The sequence below is a fragment of the Physella acuta genome, unplaced genomic scaffold (assembly GCF_028476545.2).
Source record: "Physella acuta isolate Inbredline_101_S28 unplaced genomic scaffold, ASM2847654v3 ptg000307l, whole genome shotgun sequence".
Taxonomy (NCBI): domain Eukaryota; kingdom Metazoa; phylum Mollusca; class Gastropoda; family Physidae; genus Physella; species Physella acuta.
The window spans coordinates 169,814-197,225 of NW_026731826.1; the positions used below are offsets into that span (position 1 = coordinate 169,814).

General features: G+C 37.5%; 2 protein-coding genes across 3 annotated transcripts; both read left to right on the plus strand.

The window, feature by feature from the left end:
* On the plus strand, positions 1–12,658 carry LOC131939985 (glutathione hydrolase 1 proenzyme-like). Of its 2 annotated transcripts, XM_059298516.1 has the most exons (12): positions 1–37; positions 510–686; positions 4,120–4,242; positions 4,682–4,779; positions 4,977–5,169; positions 7,190–7,353; positions 7,653–7,802; positions 8,277–8,413; positions 9,127–9,314; positions 10,675–10,915; positions 11,549–11,662; positions 12,471–12,658. In XM_059298516.1, coding segments are annotated over exons 1-12 (1,734 nt in total). In that variant the 5' UTR covers positions 1–35; the 3' UTR covers positions 12,618–12,658. The 2 variants fall into 2 exon arrangements, with proteins under 2 accessions (XP_059154499.1, XP_059154500.1); XM_059298517.1 differs by lacking the exons at positions 1–37; positions 510–686 and adding an exon at positions 711–720.
* A 7,085-nt stretch (positions 12,659–19,743) lies between these two features.
* On the plus strand, positions 19,744–27,412 carry LOC131939994 (tyrosine kinase receptor Cad96Ca). Its single transcript, XM_059298526.1, has 10 exons — positions 19,744–19,905; positions 21,463–21,597; positions 22,094–22,259; positions 23,025–23,141; positions 23,336–23,498; positions 24,467–24,566; positions 25,337–25,459; positions 25,791–25,902; positions 26,415–26,511; positions 27,256–27,412. Exons 1-10 carry the CDS (start codon positions 19,744–19,746, stop codon positions 27,410–27,412), a joined length of 1,332 nt encoding a protein of 443 aa, XP_059154509.1.

The following is a 27,412-nucleotide window of genomic DNA, read 5'->3' on the forward strand; positions in this document are numbered from 1 at the left end:
CTTACGTTTTAGCTGACACTGAGCTAAATCTCATCATGTAAGTAGACAATTATATATATATATATATATATATATATATATATATATATATATATATATATATATATATATATATATATATTCCCAACTTCAATTCTAAAGCTCTTATATGATAATTCCTTTGAAAATTGTATTGTAGTCAAAATTTATTTACATGTTTATGTACGTAATGAAAATGTATAAATACTTATTAGGTAAGCAAGCCAAAACTAATTTAAGTTTTTAGCATTCACAATATATATATATATATATATATATATATATATATATATATATATATATATATATATATATATATATATATATATATATATATATATATATATATATATATATATATATATAAAATGTCTACATCTACACTTGTTTTGTAATATTATACAATACGTTAATTTTTCGATCAAATAACTATGAAACGCAGAAAGGCAGAAAGAACGCGCTTTTGAAAGTAATTTTCCCCTTTATTTCAGGGCTAGAGTTTTGTTTGTTGGGGTTATCTCACTTCTGGTGGCTGTTGTGGTAGGAGATAGGGGGAGGGGGCACCACGGTAGATGGGGAGATGACCGACACGACGGAGACTGGCAGGAGGGAGGCTATAGACATGCGGCTGTAGCGGCGGACACAGCCCAGTGTTCGACCGTCGGCAAGTAGGTGGTTTTATTTACGTTCGACCGTCGGCAAGTAGGTGGTAAAATGTGTTCGTGTGTTTGCGAGTAAGTAGTTAAATGTCTGTTCGCCTTTCGGCAAGTTAGGGGTTAAATGTGTGTTCGCGTGTTGGCAAGTAGTTGGTTACAGATTTTATTTTAGACTCTTTCATCTTGCATGACTGAAAAGATTTTTTTGTAAATCCATATCAAGTTTTAATTTTTTTATTTTAAATTTCTTGTTGTTTGAAACTAACACGAGGGCTACACAATGAACTTACCAGCCACACACCTTAACATAACAGCACTCCGTGAACGATACGTTGAAACAAATTCCTAGCCTTTCTTTTGTCTAAACGCCCCTACCTTCTCCACATGTAATCTCGCACCAAAAAATGCGAAGTTCTTCTTCACCTCTCCCCCCTCCCATTTAGATACCGTGAACCTCAGGTTTTTACAAGTTGAGCCAAGTTCAAAACTCTATTGTTGTTTTTCTTGTGTAATATTTGTAGTAAGAATGTTAATGACGATCTTATTCTGAATGGAAGCAGCTGTATTAACTAAAATGGTCCTTACGTTGTGACCATGACGATGTTAAGATGCTTGCATTAGACTGTCACAACATACATATATTTCACATTTCTAGCCTAACAAGTAACACCTCTATTTTACATATATTTAGCTTAAAAAACTATTAATACTATACCATTACACATTTCACAAATGTCAATTACCACATCTCCATTACATATATTTATAGCTTAAAAAACCACCATACCATTTCACAAATGTCAAATACCACGTCTCCATTACACATATTTATAGCTTAAAAAACCACCATACCATTTCATAAATGTGAAATACCACATCTCCATTAAACATATTTATAGCTTAAAAAACTATCATACCATTTCACAAATGTCAAATACCACACCTCCATTACACATACATATAGCTTAAAAAACTACCATACCATTTCACAAATGTCAAATACCACACCTCCTTTACACACATTTATAGCTTAAAAAACTACCATACCATTTCACAAATGTGAAACACCACAGATCCATTTTAAGTGTTTCTAGCAAAACATCACTGTTTCACAATACAAAAAGTTACCATAATACTCCACCACGAATTCACGCACCACAAATGTAATACAGCACTAAAACACGCAGGTGTATTATACTCGAACAGATCAATACAATTGTGTCACTCTTGATCAGGTTTATCCTTTATAATCTACACTAAGTGGATCAATTAGCCTAACCATTAAGCTTACCATTTTGATAGTGAGATTAACTACGGCGTTTTCGAAAATTAATATTGTTATTTTTATTTCATGCTATTTTTTGTTGTAATGTTGGGAAGGGGGGGGGGGTTGGTTTCAGTTTTGGAAGCAAGTGTGATCATTAAAATAATAGTTTCAAAATTAAGGTCTAAAGATATAATAATTTATTAGTATCAAAACATATATACGAAGTTGAGCGATGCAAAATTTTAGTTGAAGTATATGTACCGTTATCAATTGATATTGTAAAAGATAAAACGATCATAAAAAGTATAAACATGGCAATCTAATGTCACAAGATAAACGAAACAAAATTTCATTGTGGGTTTTTTGTGAACTGTTGATCTTTAGTGGTTATTTTAACCCGGAAAACACCTGATCCCTTATGTAATTAGCAACAGATCAACATGATCCAACTAGTAGATGTTGTTTAGTGATGTCATTAGCAACAGATTAACATGATCTAGCTAGTAGATGTTGTTTAGTGATGTCATTAGCAACAGATTAACATGATCTAGCTAGTAGATGTTGTTTAGTGATGTCATTAGCAACAGATTAACATGATCTAGCTAGTAGATGTTGTTTAGTGATGTCATTAGCAACAGATTAACATGATCTAGCTAGTAGATGTTGTTTAGTGATGTCATTAGCAACAGATTAACATGATCCAGCTAGTAGATGTTGTTTAGTGATGTCATTAGCAACAGATTTACATGATCCAGCTAGTAGATGTTGTTTAGTGATGTCATTAGCAACAGATTAACATGATCCAGCTAGTAGATGTTGTTTAGTGATGTCATTAGCAACAGATTAACATGATCCAGCTAGTAGATGTTGTTTAGTGATGTCATTAGCAACAGATTAACATGATCCAGCTAGTAGATGTTGTTTAGTGATGTCATTAGCAACAGATTAACATGATCCAGCTAGTAGATGTTGTTTAGTGATGTCATTAGCAAACAGATTAACATGATCCAGCTAGTAGATGTTGTTTAGTGATGTCATTAGCAACAGATTAACATATTAACATAATCTAGCTAGTAGATGTTGTTTAGTGATGTCATTAGCAACAAATTAACATGATCTAGCTAGTAGATGTTGTTTAGTGATGTCATTAGCAACAGATTAACATGATCTAGCTAGTAGATGTTGTTTAGTGATGTCATTAGCAACAGATTAACATGATCTAGCTAGTAGATGTTGTTTAGATAGGAACCTCATATAGCTAGAACTTAGTGACTGAAGAATGAGGTTAATTAGTGAAGTTAATTAACCATGGTAGTGGTTGTTAAATGAGCCGTGTGTTTGAAAATTAGCATTTTACTGTTCATCGTTATCTTTTGCTTGTTAATCAATGGTAATGTCCTATGTGTATTAGGTAATACATTTGTTATAGACCCATCCAGCTCATGTGGTCTGTCAGATTATGTTAGGACTTAACTCTAAGCTCTTTGACCCCCCCCCCCCCCCTTGGCTTATCTTAATAAATTGAGCTACACTTAAATGAGATATTATCCAGGCAACGAAATCCTGACCTGTAGATCAGTGGCGTAGGCAGGGGGGGGGGGGGGGGGGTTAGGGGGGTCATAATTCCCCCATAGACCCCTCGGTATATATATATATATATATAAAGTATGAGGGGGTGAAAATCGAAAGTTTGAGGTGGGGAGAGCAAATCGAAAGTTTGTCCCCGGGTAAAAATTGGACCCCCCCCCCTTGAGACGATCCTGGCTACGCCACTGCTGTAGATTAATTTAAGCTTGCTTTTAAAGGATGACGATCCTGTTGATTTAAAACAGCACCTTTATACTCATACAAATTTATTTAAGGGCGTTTAACTTATCTACAAGATTTATAGTTTATGTCTATTTATTCTGCTCTAAGATTTAAGGTAAAACTTATACAGTTCTCGTAGATGTACACAAAAAGTGTATACTTATACAACTCTCGTAGATTTACGAAAAAAGTCTATACTAACACAACTGTAGTAGATTTACATATGAAATGTATGGCTGTCTTGTAACTTTGTAACCCAAGTCCAAGTCTTCTAGATAACCGCTTTATAAGCTCAAGGAGATACTAAATGCACACATTCTCTCGATAACTAACTTAGCCACAGTTGAATGCCCCTTGTTTCCCCCACAGAAATATACTACGTAAAGGTGGCAATGCCGTGGACGCTGCTATTGCTGCCCTGCTATGTTCAGGTCTCACAAGTGCCCAGTCTATGGGCATTGGTGGAGGTTTTTTCATGACCATCTACAACAGGTACATTCAACTTAAAAACAAAATTAGACGTTGAAATCTGTTCTTAAATTTGTGAAATATGTCAGTAAATAAATATAAAAATTAGACGTTGAAATCTGTTCTTAAATTTGTGAAATATGTCAGTAAATAAATATAAAAGTTAGACTTTGAAATCTGTTCTTAAATTTGTGAAATATGTCAGTAAATAAATATAAAAATTAGACGTTGAAATCTGTTCTTAAATTTGTGAAATATGTTAGTAAATAAATATAAAAAATTAGACGTTGAAATCCGTTCTTATATTTGTGAAATATGTCAGTAAATAAATATAAAAAATGAAGTTTTCAGTATTGTCAAATTACTCTAGGAAACTAAATCGTCTTTTGTGTGTGTGTGTGTATTTCTGATGTGATGAAATAAAATTAGGGACAAGTTGAAAGGATCATGACTTGTATTTCAGGGCCTCTGGGAAATCAACAGTGATCGACTCAAGAGAGACAGCACCTGAGAAAGCTACATCTGACATGTTCGCCGGCAAACCATCCTCGTCTGTTATTGGTGACTACGCTTTTGTTTTATTGCGTTTGTGAAGTTTTCTTCAATAGAGCTGGTAAGTAGGTCACCAACCAGTTCTACGGCTCAATAAAACCTGCATGAGCCATAGAACTGGTTGGTGACCTACTTACCAGCCCTATTACTTAACATTTAGAAAATAATATTTTTGACTTAACTTTTAAAAATTATTTTATTAACAGGCGGGCTCAGTATCGCCGTCCCAGGTGAAATCAAAGGCTACTGGTACGCACATCAAAAGTATGGCAGGCTGCCGTGGTCAGATTTGTTTCAACCAGCCATCAAGATGGCCGCTGAGGGATTTCCCGTTGACGTTTCATTGGCCAAAGCAATCAAAGACGCCGAGGCTATGTTGTCAACAGAACCATCTATGAAGTAAGGCAGTAGTTAATTTTTTGGGGCCATCAGTTAATGTTGGGGCCATCAGTTAATGTTGGGGCCATCGGTTAATGTTGGGGCCATCAGTTAATGTTGGGGCCATCAGTTAATGTAGGGGCCATCAGTTAATGTTGGGGCCATCAGTTAATGTTGGGGCCATCAGTTAATGTTGGGGCCATCAGTTAATGTTGGGGCCATCAGTTAATGTTGGGGCCATCAGTTAATGTTGGGGCCATCAGTTAATGTTAGGGCCATCAGTTAATGTTGGGGCCATCAGTTAATGTTGGGGCCATCAGTTAATGTTGGGGCCATCTATGTTGGGGCCATCAGTTAATGTTGGGGCCATCAGTTAATGTTGGGGCCATCTATGTTGGGGCCATCAGCCAATGTTGGGGCCATCAGTTAATGTTGGGGCCATCTATGTTGGGGCCATCAGTTAATGTTGGGGCCATCAGTTAATGTTGGGGCCATCAGTTAATGTTGGGGCCATCAGTTAATGTTGGGGCCATCAGTTAATGTTGGGGCCATCTATGTTGGGGCCATCAGTTAATGTTGGGGCCATCAGTTAATGTTGGGGCCATCAGTTAATGTTAGGGCCATCAGTTAATGTTGGGGCCATCAGTTAATGTTGGGGCCATCAGTTAATGTTAGGGCCATCAGTTAATGTTGGGGCCATCAGTTAATGTTTGGGCCATCAGAAAATGTTAAGGGCCATCAGGTAATGTTGGGGCCATCAGTTAATGTTGGGGCCATCAGTTAATGTTGGGGCCATCAGTTAATGTTGGGGCCATCAGTTAATGTTTGGGCCATCAGAAAATGTTAAGGGCCATCAGGTAATGTTGGGGCCATCAGTTAATGTTGGGGCCATCAGTTAATGTTGGGGCCATCAGTTAATGTTGGGGGCCATCAGTTAATGTTGGGGCCATCAGTTAATGTTGGGGCCATCAGTTAATGTTGGGGCCATCAGTTAATGTTGGGGGCCATCAGTTAATGTTAGGGCCATCAGTTAATGTTGGGGCCATCAGTTAATGTTGGGGCCATCAGTTAATGTTAGGGCCATCAGTTAATGTTGGGGCCATCAGTTAATGTTTGGGCCATCAGAAAATGTTAAGGGCCATCAGGTAATGTTGGGGCCATCAGTTAATGTTGGGGCCATCAGTTAATGTTGGGGCCATCAGTTAATGTTGGGGCCATCAGTTAATGTTTGGGCCATCAGAAAATGTTAAGGGCCATCAGGTAATGTTGGGGCCATCAGTTAATGTTGGGGCCATCAGTTAATGTTGGGGCCATCAGTTAATGTTGGGGGCCATCAGTTAATGTTGGGGCCATCAGTTAATGTTGGGGCCATCAGTTAATGTTGGGGCCATCAGTTAATGTTGGGGGCCATCAGTTAATGTTGGGGCCATCAGTTAATGTTTGGGCCATCAGAAAATGTTAAGGGCCATCAGGTAATGTTGGGGCCATCAGTTAATGTTGGGGCCATCAGAAAATGTTAAGGGCCATCAGGTAATGTTGGGGCCATCAGTTAATGTTGGGGCCATCAGTTAATGTTGGGGCCATCAGTTAATGTTGGGGGCCATCAGTTAATGTTGGGGCCATCTATGAAGTAAGGTAATAGAGATAAAAGATAATAAGAAATAATAGTTAATGAGCGGATTGAATATAAAATAAATCAAACCTGCTGACTAAAACTATAAATAATGAGTAAATTTTAATATTGACACTAAGAGAAAGCTTGGTAATACTATAACATTTCTTCGGTTTTATTACGCCCTGCCATCAACAGCGAGTTATTATTTTAGGGGTATTGAGAGATTGAGGGGGGGGGGGGGGGTGGGGGTTAACTGTCTCATTTTGGTGTTCCATGGGGTAGAGGGGTTTCTAGCTGTCAGTGTCTACCAAAATATGTTCAACTATAGAAGACTTTGAGACAATACTTAGCTCATCAAAGTAAGATTGTAACAATTGGGCGTGTGCGTAAGTAAAAGACTGTTATAGCGAACCATTTTTTTTCCAGATCTGTTTTTATGAATGAGAAAACGGGCGAGCTATTTAAACAAGGAGAGATGATGAAGAGGTCACAGTTAGCTAATACGCTCCGAGTAATCGCTAATGAAGGGATGACGGCACTGTACAATGGATCGCTGACTGACGATTTAATGAAGGACTTGGAAGATATTGGTTAGTCCAAAAAAAATTATATTTAAATATTCACGTTAATAAAATAAATAGGCCTACAACTTTGCAACGCTGACAATGTGTCCTCTAATAAAACATTGCTATAAACAGTTACACATTATGTTATTTTTATTAAGGGCCTACTTACATATTTTATTCATGCATTAGCCAGAGCAGATCCTTGCCGGAACTGCTTGTCTACTCAACAACATTTAGAGTTTACTTTTCTTTAAACTTTAAAAGAAAGATTATAAAAAATCTATATGGATGTAGGCCTATTCGCACTGTTCTCAACTTTTCAGGATCGATAATCACAAGGGATGACCTCAAGAACTACAAAGTTCTGGAGAAAAAACCAGTGGAGATCAAACTAAATGTTGGACTGAGAGTGGTCGCCCCTCCCGCACCCAGTGGCGGACCCATACTGTCTTATATTCTCAATATACTCAACGGTCAGTACCTCCTCATATCCCTACATCCCTACATTCTCATATCCTAACATCCCTACATCCTCATATCCCTACATACCAACATCCTCATATCCTAACATCCCAACATCCTCATATCCCTAATCCCAACACCCTCATATCCCTACATCCCAACATCCTCATATCCCTACATCTCAACATCCTGATATCCCTACATCCCAACATCCTCATATCCATATATCCCAACATCCTCATATCCCAACATGTCAACATCCCCATATCCCTACATCCCAACCCCATATCTTTACAACCCAACATCCTCATATCCCTACATCCCAGCATACTTATATCCTAATGTCTTTATATCCCTAAATATCTTTAAATCCTTATCTACATCCTAATCACAGACTTAACCAATAAACTTAAACGCAAATTACCCTTAAAAGTGAGAACAAAATTTGCTGTCACATAGTTAATGTTTTCTATATAAAAATGCAGGCTACAACTTTACCCCCAAAAGTGTTGAAACAGACGTCAAGAGGACCCTGACATACCACAGGATTGCCGAGGCTTTTAAATTTGCCTACGCTAAGAGGACCGAGATGGGTGACGATACGTTCATGGACTTATCACAGGTAAATATAAAACTTAACACAGGTAAATATCAAGACTTAACACAGGTAAATATCAAGACTTAACACAGGTAAATATCAAGACTTAACACGGTGAATAACAATCTATTTGACATAGGTAAGTATCAAGACTTAACACAGGTAAATGTTAAGGCTAATTCCATGTAAATATCTTAACAATGGACTTATCACACGTAAGTTTCAAGAGTTATGTTTGGTAATATCAATGTATTTATAACAGTTTTATAATTAATCAACCTATTAAGGTAAATATCAATGGTTATATCCTTGGTAATACATTTATTTAAAACGTTTTCGAATGTCATTTTCGGTGCATTTTAAGTTTGACTATTTGACCAGTAAAAAAATCTGGTCAACCTTTGTATATTGTGTTCTGGTTAAAGCTCATTGGCTGGTCAGTTCTCGCATTGGCCAATATCAGTTTATCACTTCTTATTTGAATAATGGCCGGTCATATCTCGAACTGGCCATAGGCTACCAGCTTATCACCTAATTAGAAGATAATGAGCAGATTTTGGGTATTTTATGTCGTTTTGTTCATGAAATTAGGTGTAAACACATATAATATTTTTTAAAAAGTAAAATGTCTCACGGAAGCTTTTATAGTGGTATGGCAGAAACATTATATCTACCTCACTTCATTTTTTATTTCTCTGAAATGTTTTAGCCATTCTTTAATGTTGTACCTTGTGCAGTTGATTCAGAACCTGACGTCACGGCAGTACGCTGATAAAACACGTAGTAGAATCTCCGACACTCAGACGCATGACGTCATGTACTACGGTCCGACCTACGACTCCAAGGTCACTACAGGGACAGCACATCTGGCGGTGCTAGACAAGGAGGGCAACGCCGTGTCTGTTACAAGCACCATCAACGCCAGGTATAAATGTTACAAGCACTATCAATGCAAGGTATAAATGTTACAAGCACCCAACACCCTCATATCCCTATATCACAGAAAAAGGTGAACTCTACTTCACTCGTCCATAGCTCCCCATGCTCCAAGCGGTTACATTACATTTTAAAAATAAACCGGGAGTGATATCCCCTAAACTTTCTCGAATATTCTAATATAAAATTACGAGGGATGGCAACTCAGGACATAGACAATATTTGTTATCCATTTTTAATTACTTAAACTTTTTATAATAGAATAGAATCTCGTAAAAAAAAAATAATTGCACGCCAAGTGAAAAGTTTCCCTTTCAAACCTGACGGTCTATGGGCAAGTGAAGTAGAGTTCACTTGTTTCTGTGACCTCGGCATATGAAGAGATAGTGTGGTCAGCACTATGCCCAGCCGCCTTTACTTTCCCTAGCGTGAGTTAGGTACCCATCAGAGTTGGGTGGACTCAGGGACGTTCTACTGACTTGAGCTCGGATTCGAACTCGAGACTAACGGGTTAGCAGTCCTGCTCTCTACCGCTAGACCACTCCGTCCCACACCAAGTGAACGCCTAATAATATGTGTATAAAAGTGCGGGATATTATTAGTACTTTATAAATTTACATGCGTTTTTTGAGAAATCGGAAATAGCGTAAATTAGTACTTCCGGTCAACGGAAATTACTCAAAATTTGATAGAAGGTAGAGAATTAGATCTTTTACTTACATGTGAAATTTCATGCATCTATCTAAAATAGTACGCAACTTATAGGCTTTTGAAAAATTCAAAGTAGAAAAAGTACCACACAGACACACAGACATACGGGCAGAATTACAAAGTCCAGTTTTTACAACTCGATAACGCATAAAAAGCCAAAACGTTTATATATTTGTATTTATAATTTTTGCCTGATTAAAATAAGTCCTCTATACTCCGGATGTGATGAAGGACTGAGGAGTAAAACGGTGAAAACTGTCAAAATTTCATGTTATTTTTGTGCACGATTACAATACTTTCTCTATACTTCGTATATCCGAGAATGTAAAAATAGATGATGTAGCAGTTATTCAAACATAAATTCAATGTAGAAATAACAACCAATACATGCTCATTCTCTAATGCTGCCTTGTACTAAAATTCAATTAAAATGCCATTATATATGCCATATATCGTTTGTTTATTTACATTCAATGCCATCCTACAATAACCTTTACAAAATTGTAACTAGTATAATTACATCCAATTAAATTCAATAAAATGTCTTCGTATTATAGCCAACAAAGCATTTTTGTTAGATGAGATTCGTATCCCAGCATCGCAAGACGACAATTATCGCACACATTTCTTTTGATCAGGTTCGGATCCCAACGTCGCGGCATGAGAACCGGTATAATCTTCAACGACGAGATGGACGATTTCAGCACGCCTAACGTCACCAACTACTTCGGGTTCGAACCCTCACCAGCGAACTTCATCGCTCCCGGCAAGCGGCCAGTGTCGTCCATGTGTCCGACTATCTTCATCGGGCGTGACGGTCGAGTGTCCAAAGTTCTAGGAGCGGCAGGCGGTTCTAGGATAACTTCGTCCACAGCTTGGGTAGGTATTGTAAACTCTAAGACAGTTTATGGGCTAAGTAAAGTTGACAGTTGTCAAATAAAATTAGCTAGATCTAGAAATTAATAAAATCGGTTTCTTATACATCAAAAGTTATACATCGCCTGGAATTAGTAAATCAAGAAACCTGTAAGGGTTTTAGGAATAACTACATTCTAAGATTGGGATGGCGAGCTCCTGTGCGAACGTATCCCTCCCCCTCACATATTTTTCCGAGATAGGTATATTCAGCAATATATGGAGAATTCAAAGATACGGATTTATGTTAAAAATAACAGGTTAAATGTATTAAATGTATAAACTAAATTTCATTTAAAGACGGAAAAAATATAGGTGTTTTCAAATGTAGAAACATACTTTATTTATGCAACTGGAGAAGTGTTTATTTTAATAGCTAGTAAGTTTCTTTTGAATGAATTTCACATACAACTTTGCAGTGTTTCTTCCAGACATTTTTCTCCTTGGGGGGGGGGGGGGGGGGGACGTGTTAAAGTATATATTTTCTATGTAAAGGGGAGGGGGGTTAGACTCTCTTGGGGGGGGGGGGCGCTCCGCCCGAAGAGATGACTAGAAGAAACACTGCAACTTTGAACAATTTGACCATTCATGCACCAGGTGGCAGCACACGTCCTGTGGCTAGGGGACACATTGAAGGAGGCGGTCAACAGACCCAGACTCCACCATCAGCTGGTGCCGCACGTGCTGGAGCACGAGGCCAACTTTAACCCCGTGAGTACCGAATGTCACGTGACTGTTTTTACTGTAATGTTTCTAAGTAAGCGTTTAGCTTATATCGAGGCTTACGTTTATTCGATGCTACGAAGAAAAGGACTGTTTTATTTTTGTTTTAATTTTAAGGAAAGTTTCATATTTTATCTGCTCAGTGGCGTAGGCAGGGTGTGTTAAGGGGTTATATACCCCCCGCACATGAAACAAAATGAAAGTTGTCTCACGTTAAGTTATACCTATTTGCGACAGTGCGCCATCTTAGCTTTATGTCTACTGTTTCAAACTATTCAATATCATGAACAAACAACAATTTACGCTTAATTAATTTTAGACTACTATTTATTGACCATGATTAATTACTGAGTACGTCACTGTATAGTATAATATCATTTATGTATCTATAAATATTTTTCTGTGAGATATTTGTTTGAGATATTTTGACTGAGATTATTTGTCCATGGTATCATTTGTCCTGATATATTTTGTCCAGAGACCTTTTGTCTATGATATTATTTGCTCTTGAAATCATTTGTCTGAGATTATTTGTCCTGAGATCATTTGTCCGTGAGATATTTTGTCTGTGATATTTTGTCTGAGATCATTTGTTGTGAGATCATTTTTCCAGTTACCATATCTTTATATGTATTCATATATATTAATGTCCATATATATATATATATATATATATATATATATATATATATATATATATATATATATATATATATATTAATGTTTATATAAATTTATGTATAAATAAAATTATTAGATTTACTACCAGACTAATTAATGTTCATCTTTTGTCCAGGTTATTGTGGCAGGACTACGTACCTTTGGCCACAACACGACCGAGGCACCTTTTGGTAAATCAGTCCTACAGGGTATCAGCGTGCGGAATGGCAGGATCTACGCTGAAAGCGATTACAGGAAGGGTGGGGTACCTGACGGTTATTAACACCTGGATGACTGTTTGTTTAGAATAATGAATCTGTCAAAATGTCGTTCAAATTTAAACTCTGTTATAAAATGAGTAAAACATTTTTGTGATATGATTTAGTCTTTGATTTTCTTGTAGTTCAGTTGTGTTGAGTTATGTTTGTTTAAATGCGGATCGTGTATACAGATTGTTCCTCCCAGATAAAGAATGTAAGGTGTTACCTCATGTATAGCTTTTCCGATTTTTTTTATAGAGCATTATTTCCGCAAGAATTTCTGTTGTTTACTATAAAAAGATATTAAAAATTATTAAATATGCATTTGCTAGATTTTTTCATTATGTATACAGTCAATAATCAAAATATCTATCTAAATGTCTTAAAGAAATGGTCGGCGTGGTCGAGTCGGTAAAGCTCATGGTTGCTAAACAACTGCTGCCTGGTAGTTTGTTCTTGGTTGGACAAAGGCTATGGAAGCAAATCCAAGAAGAAAAGCAGGCTGAAATCTGAGTCTATGGCCTCAATGGCGCATAACCAGTTGACACGTATATTTTATTGTGTTGGAGGGAATCCCGTGCAAACCAACACTAAAATTAAGAACGAAGAAGTAGAAGAAGATTCCTAAAGAAAAAAAAAACAAAAACAACTAGGTGTAACAAAAAATGTAGCAAGTAAAAACAGGTAATTCATAAAATAATGACGATTTGACGATTCAGCACTACAATTAAGAAAATCTGAAGCATCCATCTCGGTTAGGCCCATCTTCAAAACACCGTTTAGACATGATATTGTATGGCATGCAACGCAAAATCTTTTAACTATCTCAAAAGTTAAAGTGGAACAGTTGTATTTTTGGAGGTCAATGTTTCGGGTCGGGGAAGTTGTGACCTTCAGAATATTTGTCTACAACTCCATGGGCTTGGAAGTACTTCTTTTCAATTGGCGTATTTAGAAGTCCAAAAGCTGAAACGTGCTTTTGTATAACAATGGCACCCAACGTGAAAGTTCTTTAGAAGCTCTTGTTTTAAAAATGGTGTGTGGTGCTATAAAACAGATGTGGTTGAGAAAGCTGGACTGTGTGGTGATGTATTTGGACGTATTTTAGTGTTTTCAAAACTAAATTTTTTTTTTAAAAGCTAAAAACAAGTTTACACTTAACGTTTCAACTATAATCAAAATGTGATAAAATTTTCAATCCTTTTAACATTCCAACGTTGCTATGGATGATTTAATTGACACATCTCTCTGATGAATGCACTAAATGGGTTTTGCCGTTTATTAATACACCGCCAAATTAGATCGGCGTCGAAGCCGCATTTAAAGATGTGAATATAATTTAATTCTGTTTTATCGCTATTTGATAAAAGTGTTTGCACTGAAATCGATGATACTGGCCTTGTATTCTCAGGTATCCAGGATAAGCGGCGTAACTCTGGCATTGTTCTATTCTTGATCTCAGTGGGAGCCACAGATGTACTGAAACATTTCATTCCATTTTCTTTACCGTATATGAGGATGTTAATTTGATTTTCGTGTATTTGCACTTTTGCAAGTGTGCGATTTTTTTTACATTACCTCATGTCATAGATCGATGTGAAATGGTTTATCTTTCATTTGCATTGTTTACATATCGGAGTGGCATATGTATGTAAACTATGCAAGTTAAGTTTGAAATAAATTAAATCTTACGATCTGTCCGTGTTTGAGGTTGAAAGCAGTAATTACGTTCTTTAAAAAAGAAAACAATCTTTTTTTGCAATTCAGGAATAATGTTCGTATATCTATCAACCATTATGATCCCTGCCATCATTGGTATACAAAACTATGGGGTCGGCGCCTTGTATCACATGGGGTCGATCCCATGCAATTGTAACATCACGGATGACGGACGTGAAGGAAATAATCTCCGGTTATTGTGCAGGGTCAGCCTGACCCAGAACATCCAGATTGAGGAAGGTGTTAGCGTGAGTACACATTGGCCTGTTAAGTTCAGCACACTTTGAACTTTTGACGTGAGTACACTTGGTCTGTGAAGTTAAGTACACTTTGAACTTTTGACGTGAGTAGGCCTACACATTGGCCTGTTAAGTTGAGTACACTTTGATGTTTTGACGTGAGTACACTTGGTCTGTGAAGTTGAGTACACTTTGATGTTTTGACGTGAGTACACTTTGGTCTGTGAAGTTGAGTACACTTTGATGTTTTGACGTGAGTACATTTGGTCTGTGAAGTTGAGTACACTTTGAACTTTTGACGTGAGTACACATTGGTCTGTTGACGTGAGTACACTTGGTCTGTGAAGTTAAGTACACTTTGAACTTTTGACGTGAGTACACTTGGTCTGTGAAGCTAAGTACACTTTCATCTTTTGACGTTAGTACACTTTAGTCTGTTAAAGTGGTTACACATTGGCACTTAAACGTAAGCACACATTCTTATTTTAGACGTGAGACAAGTTCCATCCACATAGGAACTAAGACGTGTCATATGTGGCGGCTGCACAAAGTTGATAATTTCAGTAAAAAAAACAAACAACAATCAACAGCAACACACCAAATAGCATATCTTTATGTTAATTGTTTCAAATTAGTTTTGTCTTTGCAGTTCACATGGCGCAGCGCACCTCTCGGCGCCAGAAATATTATTTACCACGTGAAAGATGACCCACTGATCAACTTACAGGTGATGTTGTGTTTGCTAAAAGCCTATAATAAAACTAAAATAATTAACCCTGACCACAATTATTGTATAATGGCATTTACTAAGTTTTATCAGAAGTCCACGATTATGATTGCTGACATGGATAAAAAACATGTCCTGGTTGCCTGCTAATTCGACAATTTTTTTTTCATTTTATTTCTACTTTTCTGTTCATGTAAATGAGCGAAGCATTTTAATCCGATGTTTCAATTTGATTGTTAATATTTTTCGGTCAAATTTTGTCGTGATTGTCCGGTAAATATTTATAATAAGCTTATAAATTTAAAGACTGCTTGAGTTAGTATTTGATGCTTTGTTTATAAAATATTATTTCAGTTAAGTAAAATGTTACGTTACGTTGCATTGTCATTGAGTGATAACTCAGGTGTCAAGCTTGAAAGAAATTGGTCTCTTAGAAATGATCGAAATTTCTCTCGCAAGTTTTGACACATTACTAAGTAATAAAATAAATAATAGAGGAATTAAGAATAAACTACTTTAGACTTTACAAAAAATTATTTAGCTATTGAAAATGCAAAAAAAACTTCACATCTTTAGAACACAACACCACACAGTGTAGGTTTTTCTAGCAGAGGCGTAGCGGGGGGGGGGGGGGGGCGGGGGGGGGGGGTTACATATGTCCCCGGGCGCCGACCTTAGGGGGGGCGCCAAATTGAAAGTTTGAGGGGGGTATAAATGAAAAGTTCGAGGGGGGGGTGCAAATCGAAAGTTTGAGGGGGGGGGGTGCAAATCGAAAAGTTTGTCCCCGGGCGCCGGGTAGGGTCGCTAGGCCTCTATTTTCTAGCACATCTGTTTTATAGCACCACACACCATTTTAAAAATAATCATTAAAAAAGTTTTTAAAAACCCACGTTTTCTGATTGAACTAAAAAGTAGAAAATAAATACTATACATCACAATAATGCAAGCGATCACTCTACTATAAGCGATGAAAAACGTGGGGCGCCGAAGTAAAAGTTATATTACTATTGATTAGATAATACTATTGACTTTTATTAGGGAGCTTGTAGAGAGTCAACAGTATTAGAAACTGTAAGAAAATCACGGCGCCCCACGTTTTTCATCGCTTATAGTAGAGTGATCGCTTGCATTATTGTGATGTATAGTATTTATTTTCTACTTTTTAGTTCAATCAGAAAACGTGGGTTTTTTTTAACTTTTTTAATGATTATTATTTTCTACTTTTTAGTCTTTGTCTGTTTGTTTGCATTGAAATCTTGCTATCGATTTTATCTTTTCCTTTTTTTTTGGGTAAACGAAGACAACTCGTAAAAAGACAACTCGTAAAAAACGAGAGACCCTTTCTTCTTCGGTCTCAATCGCAAGTGAATGATTGTCAGAGGTTAGTTGATAGCGGTTAGGACGAGGGCTGGTTACTGACTAGAACACATAGATTTGAACCCGTGTCGAGTGGGATAGCAATCGTGTGCCCAACCACTCGACCATATCGTCTCCCCCAAACTGGCCACCAGTGGTAATAGTTACCTCCTGTAAGTTTAAAGTCGGTTCAAACTAAATTATCTGCCCCTAAGCCTGTCGCGACGTGGGATCGTTCGCTTCACTGCGCGCGGCAAGAGAGAGGCGAGCTACGCGTCGCTCATTTTTTTTCTAATGGCTCGCAGAGGAGAATTATATATATAGATTATATAGCGGTCTAAAATGCTCAATAAAATGTTTCCATTGATCAATTTAGTAATAATAACAATTGAATATTCTATGGTCATCCAAAAGAAAGCTTCCCTGAAAATTTCAGCGCGCTAGCTAACTGGGAAGTGCCAGAAATTTCGATCGCAAGATTTGATTGGAAAGACAAACAGAGAAAGCAAGTTAAAGAAAACGTGGGAAAATAACGCTAGAGCTTCTCTAGACCTTTCCCATGCACAGAAGGTTTTCTAATTAAGTTATTTTGGTTTCTGTATTTATATTAACCATTTAGTACGTTCTGTAAATTACACTCATACGTACACCCACGTAAATACATACACACATACACACACACACACACACACATATATATATATATATATATATATATATATATATATATATATATATATATATATATATATTAATGAAAATCGTTCCATAATTCTTGTTAAAGACGAACAATACAGCAACAAGCTGTCTGAAGGTTAATTGGACAATTGAGCGGGTGTATGGGCGGAACTTCTCGTGTACCGTCCGTTCAGAAAGAGGCTTCTGCCAGACCAACTGTAGTTTTCAGATCGAGGCTAGACAGAATAACTTCAGTAGTGAGTTCATTTTGTTTGGTCTTATTTTTGTTTTTAAGTGGCGCCCGTTTGTTGTTTTCTATGATGCTGTCTCCTATTTAGTTTTCTTTTTATAAACATCATCTGGTAGGTCATAGTTCAAGATAGTACCACTCTAATGTCAAAATTTTAAGTCGTGTTAGTCATTTGACTCCTCTTAATGATCTTCATACACTAACACCGTAACAATAAACGTGTCAATAAATTAGTTACGTCCAGGTGAAGATATATAATTCCTCATCTTTCTCTAACCCCGGAATATGTTTACAGCAAAGTCAGGAACTTATCTAGCTGGGTGAACTAAGGAGAGATGTGTTACAGGTGTAAGGACGAGTAACTCTATATGAAGGTGGTGTTGTTGTAGAAATACCAGTTGTGAAGGTGGTGATGTTGTAGAATACCAGTTGTGAGGGTGTTGTTGTTGTAGAAATACCAGTTGTGAGGGTGGTGGTGTTGTAGAAATACCAGTTGTAAGGGTGGTGGTGTTGTAGAAATACCAGTTGTAAGGGTGTTGTTGTTGTAGAAATACCAGTTGTGAGGGTGGTGGTGTTGTTGTAGAAATACCAGTTGTGAGGGTGGTGGTGTTGTAGAAATACCAGTTGTGAGGGTGGTGGTGTTGTAGAAATTCCAGTTGTGAGGGTGGTGGTGGTGTAGAAATACCAGTTGTGAGGGTGGTGGTGTTGTAGAAATACCAGTTGTGAGGGTGGTGGTGTTGTTGTAGAAATACCAGTTGTGAGGGTGGTGGTGTTGTAGAAATACCAGTTGTGAGGGTGGTGGTGTTGTAGAAATACCAGTTGTGAGGGTGGTGGTGTTGTAGAAATACCAGTTGTGAGGGTGGTGGTGTTGTAGAAATACCAGTTGTGAGGGTGGTGGTGTTGTAGAAATACCAGTTTTGAGGGTGGTGGTGTTGTAGAAATACCAGTTGTGAGGGTGGTGGTGTTGTAGAAATACCAGTTGTGAGGGTGGTGGTGTTGTAGAAATACCAGTTGTTAGGGTGGTGGTGGTGTAGAAATACCAGTTGTGAGTGTGGTGGTGTTGTAGAAATACCAGTTGTGAGGGTGGTGGTGTTGTAGAAATACCAGTTGTGAGGGTGGTGGTGGTGTAGAAATACCAGTTGTGAGTGTGGTGGTGTTGTAGAAATACCAGTTGTGAGGGTGGTGGTGGTGTAGAAATACCAGTTGTTAGGGTGGTGGTGGCGTAGAAATACCAGTTGTGAGTGTGGTGGTGGTGTAGAAATACCAGTTGTGAGGGTGGTGGTGGTGTAGAAATACCAGTTGTTAGGGTGGTGGTGGCGTAGAAATAGCAGTTGTGAGGGTGGTGGTTGAAGAAGAAACCGCTGCTCTACCAAATTTAATGCAGAGTTGTAGAAAGTTATATATATATATATATATATATATATATATATATATATATATATATATATATATATATATATATATATATATATATATACTTGTATTGCTCCGTCATGAACATACGGTATATAATATTCTTCCTATGGTGATCGCCTCTTTTTATGTACGCCTGGTACAGTGTGGAATTAACAGAAAGGTCCAATTCAATAAATTAGAGTTTTTATTTACACATGACATCGACTCCTACCGTAACTACATTTATAACCATCTACTAACACTATCTAACTACACACTCCCATGACCATCCCTATCACATTATCTACCTCTAACTCTCTAATTCGTTCGCCTAGCGCTACCTATCTCTTACAGCTACCTAACTTCTGACCCACGCTTCAGTGGTCATCTGACCGTCTCACGTGACCGGCCATCTCCTGTAATTCTATTGGTCTACCTACCTACGCTATGCTCTGTTTCTGCTATCTTCTACTCGACCTCTATAACCTAAACTTGCGTCATCGCACATTGTCTGTAAAATATTGCCAACTGTCTGGTCATTAACATTAAATATTGTGTCAGTTGTCATGTCAGTAATAATAAAAATATGAATTTGGTTCACAGACCGAACGACAACAGCAAGAACAACAGTAATGAGAACATCCAAGACAGCGACAAGGACAATAGCAAGTACAACGACAAGGGCAATAGCAAGTACAACGACAAGGGCAATAGCAAGTACAACGACAAAGACAACAGTCAAGACAAACATATTGCAGCGGCTCCTGCCTAACCTGTATAACAAAATGCACCAAACAGGGAACCCGCAGTACCCACTAATGTGGGACCCTGAACCTAAAGCCATACCCAGAGCTGGTGTATCTGTGACTGGAATAGTCGTGGCTGTCGTCTGCACGTTGTGTGTTGCTGTTGGTGCAGCTGCAGTTGTCGTCTTTGTGATCTATAAGGTATCTGATTAGTTCATGTGATCTATAAGGTATCTGATTAGTTCATGTAATCTATAAGGTATTAGATTAATTCATGTAATCTATAAGGTATTAGATTAGTTCATGTAATCTATAAGGTATCTGATTAGTTCATGTAATCTATAAGGTATCTGATTAGTTCATGTAATCTATAAGGTATCTGATTAGTTCATATAATCTATAAGGTATCTGATTAGTTCATGTAATCTATAAGGTATTAGATTAGTTCATGTAATCTATAAGGTATCTGATTAGTTCATATATTCTATAAGGTATTAGATTAGTTCATGTAATCTATAAGGTATTAGATTAGTTCATGTAATCTATAAGGTATTAGATTAGTTCATGTAATCTATAAGGTATCTGATTAGTTCATGTAATCTATAAGGTATCTCATTAGTTCATGTAATCTATAAGGTATTAGATTAGTTCATGTAATCTATAAGGTATTAGATTATTTCATGTAATCTATAAGGTATCAGATTAGTTCATGTAATCTATAAGGTATTGGATTAGTTCATGTAATCTATAAGGTATCTGATTAGTTCATATAATCTATAAGGTATCTGATTAGTTCATGTAATCTATTAGGTATTAGATTAGTTCATGTAACCTATAAGGTATCTGATTAGTTCATATAATCTATAAGGTATTAGATTAGTTCATGTAATCTATAAGGTATCTGATCAGTTCATGTAATCTATACGGTACCGTGTTTAATTGAACAGAAATAAAATATTCATGTGGTCTATAAGGTACGATGCTTAATTGAACAAACATAAAATATTCATGTGGTCTATTAGGTTTCATGTTTAATTGAACAAACATAAAATATTCATGTGGTCTATAAGGTGCGATGTTTAATTGAACAAAGATAAAATATTCATGTGATCTATAAGATACCATGATCAAGAGAAAATAATAATTCATGTGGTCTATAGGGTATCAGCTTCATTAGATCAGATTATTAGTTCAAGTAAACTTTAAGGTACCAGATTCGATTGAACAAAATAATGTATGTGATGTATAAGGTACTAGCTTCAATTGAACAGAATAGCTCATGTAATCTATAAGGTACCGGGTTCAATTACACAGATTAGTTTATGTGATCTATAAGGTAACATGTTACCACTTAACAACATAGATTTTTAACTTTACCCAGACTTAGGATGTAGCGGTTTAGTATTTGCAAAAGATGTAACATATCGTGGGCTTAATAAATCTTAGTTTGAGACAATAAAACAAAATATATTTATATCATCATTATTTTCCCATTCGTGTTCAAGACACATGGGGCAGATGAAGTAGAGTTCATCTGTTTCAATAACCTCGGGATCAGAACTATGCCAGCGTTTTTGCTTCCCTGAGGTGAGTCAGGTACCTATCAGAGCTGGGTGGACTCAGTGACGTCATACAGACTCGAGCTCTGAGATACGAACTCGAGACTTTCGGGTTAGCAGTCTAGCAAGTTTTATATACCGACTACAATTGAATAAATCTCAGGATCACACATAAATATAAATAGTGATTTATCGACAGAGAGGTGGATGCTCTCAAACCAAGGGACAGACTAAAGGCTCTGAATCCACTCTTAAGGACAGGCCACAGCCAATTATACACACCGTGTCAGGTGGAAATGTCAAGTTGTTTGGAAACATGACCAAGACAAAGGAGGTTTTTATCATATACATAATGTATTGTCTCTTTGTGAATACAACTTATCTATAAGCAATCATGTACTGGAAATATGTAAATATGTACATTACAATTAAGAAACAATTAAACATTTTTAAGCCTAGTGAAATAACAAAGAAAATCGACAAATCTAAGAAAATAACCAACAAAAATAAGCTTTTAAATAATAACCTATTTAATCTGGTTTTTTTCGCTTGTAGAATTATTTATACATTTTATTATTTACAAATATTGAATTGTGTTAAGATCATTCCGAATCTTACAAAAGTAATTGATAGCTCCAAACTGCTAAACTGTTTCAAGTTCCAGGCTTATGAGAAAAGAAGCGCAAGTGACTCGTTTGTTGGCGTGTGAATTGTGGCCATCATTAAACTAAACTTTGTGTTGAACTTTGTTTATAGGGATCAACGCGATTGATGTAATATAATATGTAATTGTTAACTGTGTATAATTTGATATTCTCTCTCGGAACTAGAAAGCCAATGTTCTCGAGGAAATTCCCAGAAAGAACATCAGGTTCCAGAACACGATAGGACGAGGAGCTTTCGGTACCGTGGTCAAAGCGGAAGTTCTGAACTTGAAGAGGACCAGAGGATGTGGAGCCAAACGCTGGACAACCGTTGCGGTCAAGATGACATTGGGTGAGCGCTTGTCCACATATTTTACTGATATATTTTCATTCTCTAACAGCAGATACCTACACGATAGGTGGCACGTGATAACAACATCAGACATGTCTATCAAGAAACAGGTGAACAGTCGTTGTACGTTCTCAATAAGCAACATGAAACATAAATACGTCAATAAAACTTTGGCTTAAGGAAAATAGATTAATTTATTGCGATATTTATTTACGTCCTTCTTTAAGAAATCTCTTACTCGAGCCCCGCTTCTTATAACCAGAGTTTCTTCCATGCATCTCTTCCAGGCTCCGCCCCCCCCCCCCCCCGAAGAAAGTCTACCCCCACCCCTCCGCACGAGATGGAATTTATATAGTAAACATATACTTTTACTAGTGTCCGCCCCCCCCCCCCGGAAAATGTTGACCGCCCCCCCCTCGAAAATATCAAATGCCCCCCCCCCCCCTCCCCGGAGAAAAAGGTCTGAAAGAAACACTGCTTACAACTCTAATTTAAGGGGAAACGGATGTTTGGAAATGTGAAAGTATTCTTTCCAGTAATAAATTACGTGTTTAGAATAATACCATAACATCTTACAATGTAGTAAATAAAATCCACTCTAGACTGCTGATATAGTTCAATCGTTTGAACATTAAGTATATGTTCATATTGATTTAAAACTTTTTTTTCATCTTAATACTACATGTAAGAAGACTGCCAAAACCTGCTTGTTTCATCTCCTGTACGAAATGACTGCCAATACTTAATCTTTGTATCCACTTCCAGTGTCCGAGGACCAGAGAGAGGAGTCCAGGAGAGACTTTCTGGCAGAGCTGGGGATCATGCGGTCATTGCCCCCTCACGTGAACATCGTGACGTTGTATGCCAGTTGTACTGCTCATGGTGAATCTTAACTCAATTGTGTAGCTCATGGTAGCCTTTTGCTTACCAGGCTCTTGAGTCAACAGACATTGATCTCACCAGATCCTTACCTCACCATAAACTCACCAGACCTTTATCTCACCATAAACTCACCAGACCTTTATCTCACCATAAACTCACCAGACCCTTACCTCACCATTCCATTACCTCACCAGACCCTTATCTCATGCTGCTGGAGTTCGCTGAGCGGGGCGACCTAAAGCGACATCTACAGGACCAGCGTATGGAGAGAAACTACGCTAATGCGGCTTTCTGCTCGTATGGTCTTAAGCAGGACAGTGCACAGTACATCACCGCAACACGTGCAACCCCGATTAGGTATCTTACAATTTTTGCTCACAATTAGAAAATTTACTACCTAGCAATATTGTACTGTTAAACAGACGTGATTTGTGTCTTCATCAATTTTGTTCACTTGTTTTAAGATATTTTTAAAATACAAATAAATAATTATATAAATAAAAATAAAAATTGCCAAATGTTTTAGACCAGGGGTCGGAAACCTTTCGAAACGGGAGAGCCAAAAGTTACAATTTATGAAATTTCCCAGTTTGCAAAGAGCCACTAACATTTATATTTCCACATTTGGTATTTGAATAAGATTAGGTGAATAAATTTAAAATAAATCGGTTTAGACCCCTAAGTATAATAACTAAAAAACTACGTGACTCGGGTCAGATGTATGCATGCTGACATATAAAGAAATGCAATCTCAATAGAATAACATTCAATATTGAGCGATATACCAAACCAAAGTGTGAAACTCGGAAGTGGAAAGCATGGAACCATTGCCACGGGGCTGACCCCAGCACAGTTGTGGGGCTGGGCCTAGTGCCCAAGCAACTGTCAGCTGTCTGTATGCGCTCTACTCACATTTTTTATCTTGCTTGAAGGTTTTTTTTAAAGTATAACATTTGTTATGAGTTTTGAAAATGAAATAATATAATTTTATTTTTGTGCATGGAACTGGAGAGCCGCATTTTGACATCAAAAGAGCCGCAAGTGGCTTGCGAGCCGCAGCTTGCCGACCCCTGTTTTAGACTGATTGATTGTTTATTTATATGAGCGCAAACTTAATTAATTATAGTCAAAATCACTATTCTAATTAAGTAAATCATCGGCATTCAAACGAAACAATGGCAGATTAAAAACAATAATTTAGCAATTTATTCATGGCACACTGTTTCAACCATCTGACTACATAAACACACTCCTACTGTCTGTAAATTATAAAACAAACATATTTTATCTGCGGAATGCAATCTGACGGAATCCATTACTTGCAGAGTTGACGGTATCGATAACACGGAAGTGCTGACGTCACAGACACTAATGTCCTACGCTCTTCAGGTTTGTCGCGGGTTACGTCACCTGGCGAATAATAAGGTTAGATAAACTAATCATTAATTAGCGCTTTTAATCATCTATTATTCCTGTCGCATTTAATAGTTTAGTTGGTCTGACTTGCACGAAAATTAATTAAAAGAGGGAAAGATAACACTGGGGGGAAAATAACTTATTTATCGGATATCAATGTTTAAAAATTTCAATATGAAATAATAAAGTAATCTGTAGTTGTAGTTTATTGTCGTCAAAATGTCCATTGGATTGTTTAACTTGCAACTGGTCTTGTCAGATTGTCCATAACATGTCTAAATTTTGCAACTTTTGTCGTGATATTGACATGATTAAATTTGCTCATTTTGTCATCAGATGGTCCATAATCTTGTCTTTTCTTCTTCTTCTTCGTTCTCAATTTTAATGTTGGATAGGATTTCTCCAACACAATTACTATGGTGAGGTCTGGCGAGTTGTCTAGTGAGGAGAATGTCTGACGAGATAGGGTCTAGTGAGGTACCTTCTTATGCGCCATATAGATCATTGACACCTTCAGCTAGCTTTTCTTTCTGGATTTGCTTCCGTAGCCTTTGTCCATCCAAGAACAAACTACAAGGTAGCAGTTGTTATAATTTAGAGTTGTCCCTCCTAGATAGGTTGCCGTCCCCAGCTATAGAGCCTCATCTACGGGGTTCGAAGTCGGGACTTTTGTATTTAGCAACATTGAATTGCAACCCGTATATAAACGTGTCCTAATCTGCAACTTTTGTCGTAGGAAAATCCACATATATGTCTATCTGTGCAACTTTTGTCGTCAGATTGTCCATAGAGATGTCGCAGCCCGTAACATGCTCCTGTATTCTCATCACGTGGTCAAGATCTCGGATTTCGGACTAGCCAGACACATTGGTCCAGATGATGAGTACACTCGGACACGTAAGGTAGGGGGGACTTTGAACACCTTCTTAAAACTGTGTATTGGACGCTAATATGTGTGTGTACAAATGTTTCAATGATAAAATCTAAAATAAGAAGATATTCAAGTATGTTTTCTTAAGACACTGCACAATTAGTTACCAATAACTTGAATGAAAATGTCCATGTTTTAGCTCTTGTTTTTCAAAGCAAAGCGTAAGTAAACTTTTGACACACGCATGAACTTACATGAAAGGACGTATCAAAAATATTCTTTATATCGTGTCGCTGTACTGATCTCAGTTTATTTGATGTTCCGTGAAGTCCTCTTGTGTAATGACCATGAATTGTCCACAGGGACTTCTCCCAGTCCGCTGGATGTCCCCTGAATCTCTCTTCTACAACCAGTACAGTCAGATGTCAGATGTCTGGTCTTTTGGTGTCTTCGTGTGGGAGTTGGTCACGCTGGGTACATTGCATTCACATTGTTAATTGACATTGAATTTTAATAATTTTTCAAATTTAAAAAAAATATTACCTTTCTGTTTGAATTAGATCTTACCAATAACAAAACAGCTAGTCAACAAGATCGGCCCATGCCTAGCTAATCAACCGTATCTCTTATGTCAGGCAGAAAGTATCTGATGTATCCCGGGCTGATCTGTTTGCCTAGTCCCGTAATGTAGCCCTTTTACTCCCCACTACTGCCATGCCAGCAGTGTTTTGTCCAGACTTTTTTCTCCTGGTGGAGAGGGGGGCACTTGAAATTTTCGGGGGGAGGGGGGGGGGAGGGGAGAGGGACGGACACTGTTAAAATTGTACATTCTCTATATAAATTCCATTTTATTCGGAGGGGCGGTAGACTTTCTTCGGGTGGGGTGTGGGGGGGGGGGGGGACGACGAAGAGATGCCTGAAAAAAACACTGCATGCCAGTCGTTCTCGAAGGTAGAAACCCAATTCCTACTCCTGTTTGTTCTCAGGCTCCACCCCTTTTGCTGGCCTTGACACTGAGAAGGTTCTTGACGTCATCAAGGCAGGTCAGCTGCTCACCTGCCCAGGTCACAGTTCTGGCATCGTGTATGTCACACGTTATGTGGATGTTGTATGTGATGTAACACTTGAAATGCCGCGGGCAATGTCAGAGTCAAAGTCATTTTACAAGAACAAGAATTTAACAGACAGTAGAAAAGACATGTAAAAGAGACGCGACAAGACACTCATTAAAGTCAAAGACAGTGTTCCTTTCAAGACTTTTTTTTTCACCGGAGGGGCACTTGAAAATTTCGTGGAGGGGAGTGGTGGGTCGGGCTAAATTTTTCTGAGGGGGTGGGGGGGGGGAGGGCGGAAAAGTTGCCTGAAATAAACATTGGTCAAAGACATTTTTCATGAATACAATTTTTAACAAACAGTAGAAAAGACGTTTAGAACACGGCAAGGCATTTTTAAAAACGCAAGACATTTGTCAAACTCAAGACATTAACAAATACAAGACATTCGTCAAACTCACGACAATAACAAATACAAGACATTATTTGTCAAACTCACGACAATAACAAATACAAAACATTGACATACACAAGACAATAACAAATACAAGACATTATTTGTCAAACTCAAGACAATAACAAATACAAAACATTGACATACACAAGACAATAACAAATACAAGACATTGACACACACAAGACAATAATAAACTAGAAACAGGACACAACACGAACCACAAAATTAAAACCTAAATCAACCTCCGACATGTCAAGTCACTAAAACAACTTGTGTAGCGTCTTTAACCGTTGATTGTTCTCTTTAAATGTGTTCCAGTAATGAGCTCATGTTAAAGTGCTGGAAAACAAGCCCCATTGAGAGACCCACCTTCGCAGAACTCTGTGGTCACCTGGAGAAACTTCTGGAATCTCAGGTCGAGTACGTGGACCTTGATCAGATGGATGACCACGAGTACAGCACACTGGATGATTAG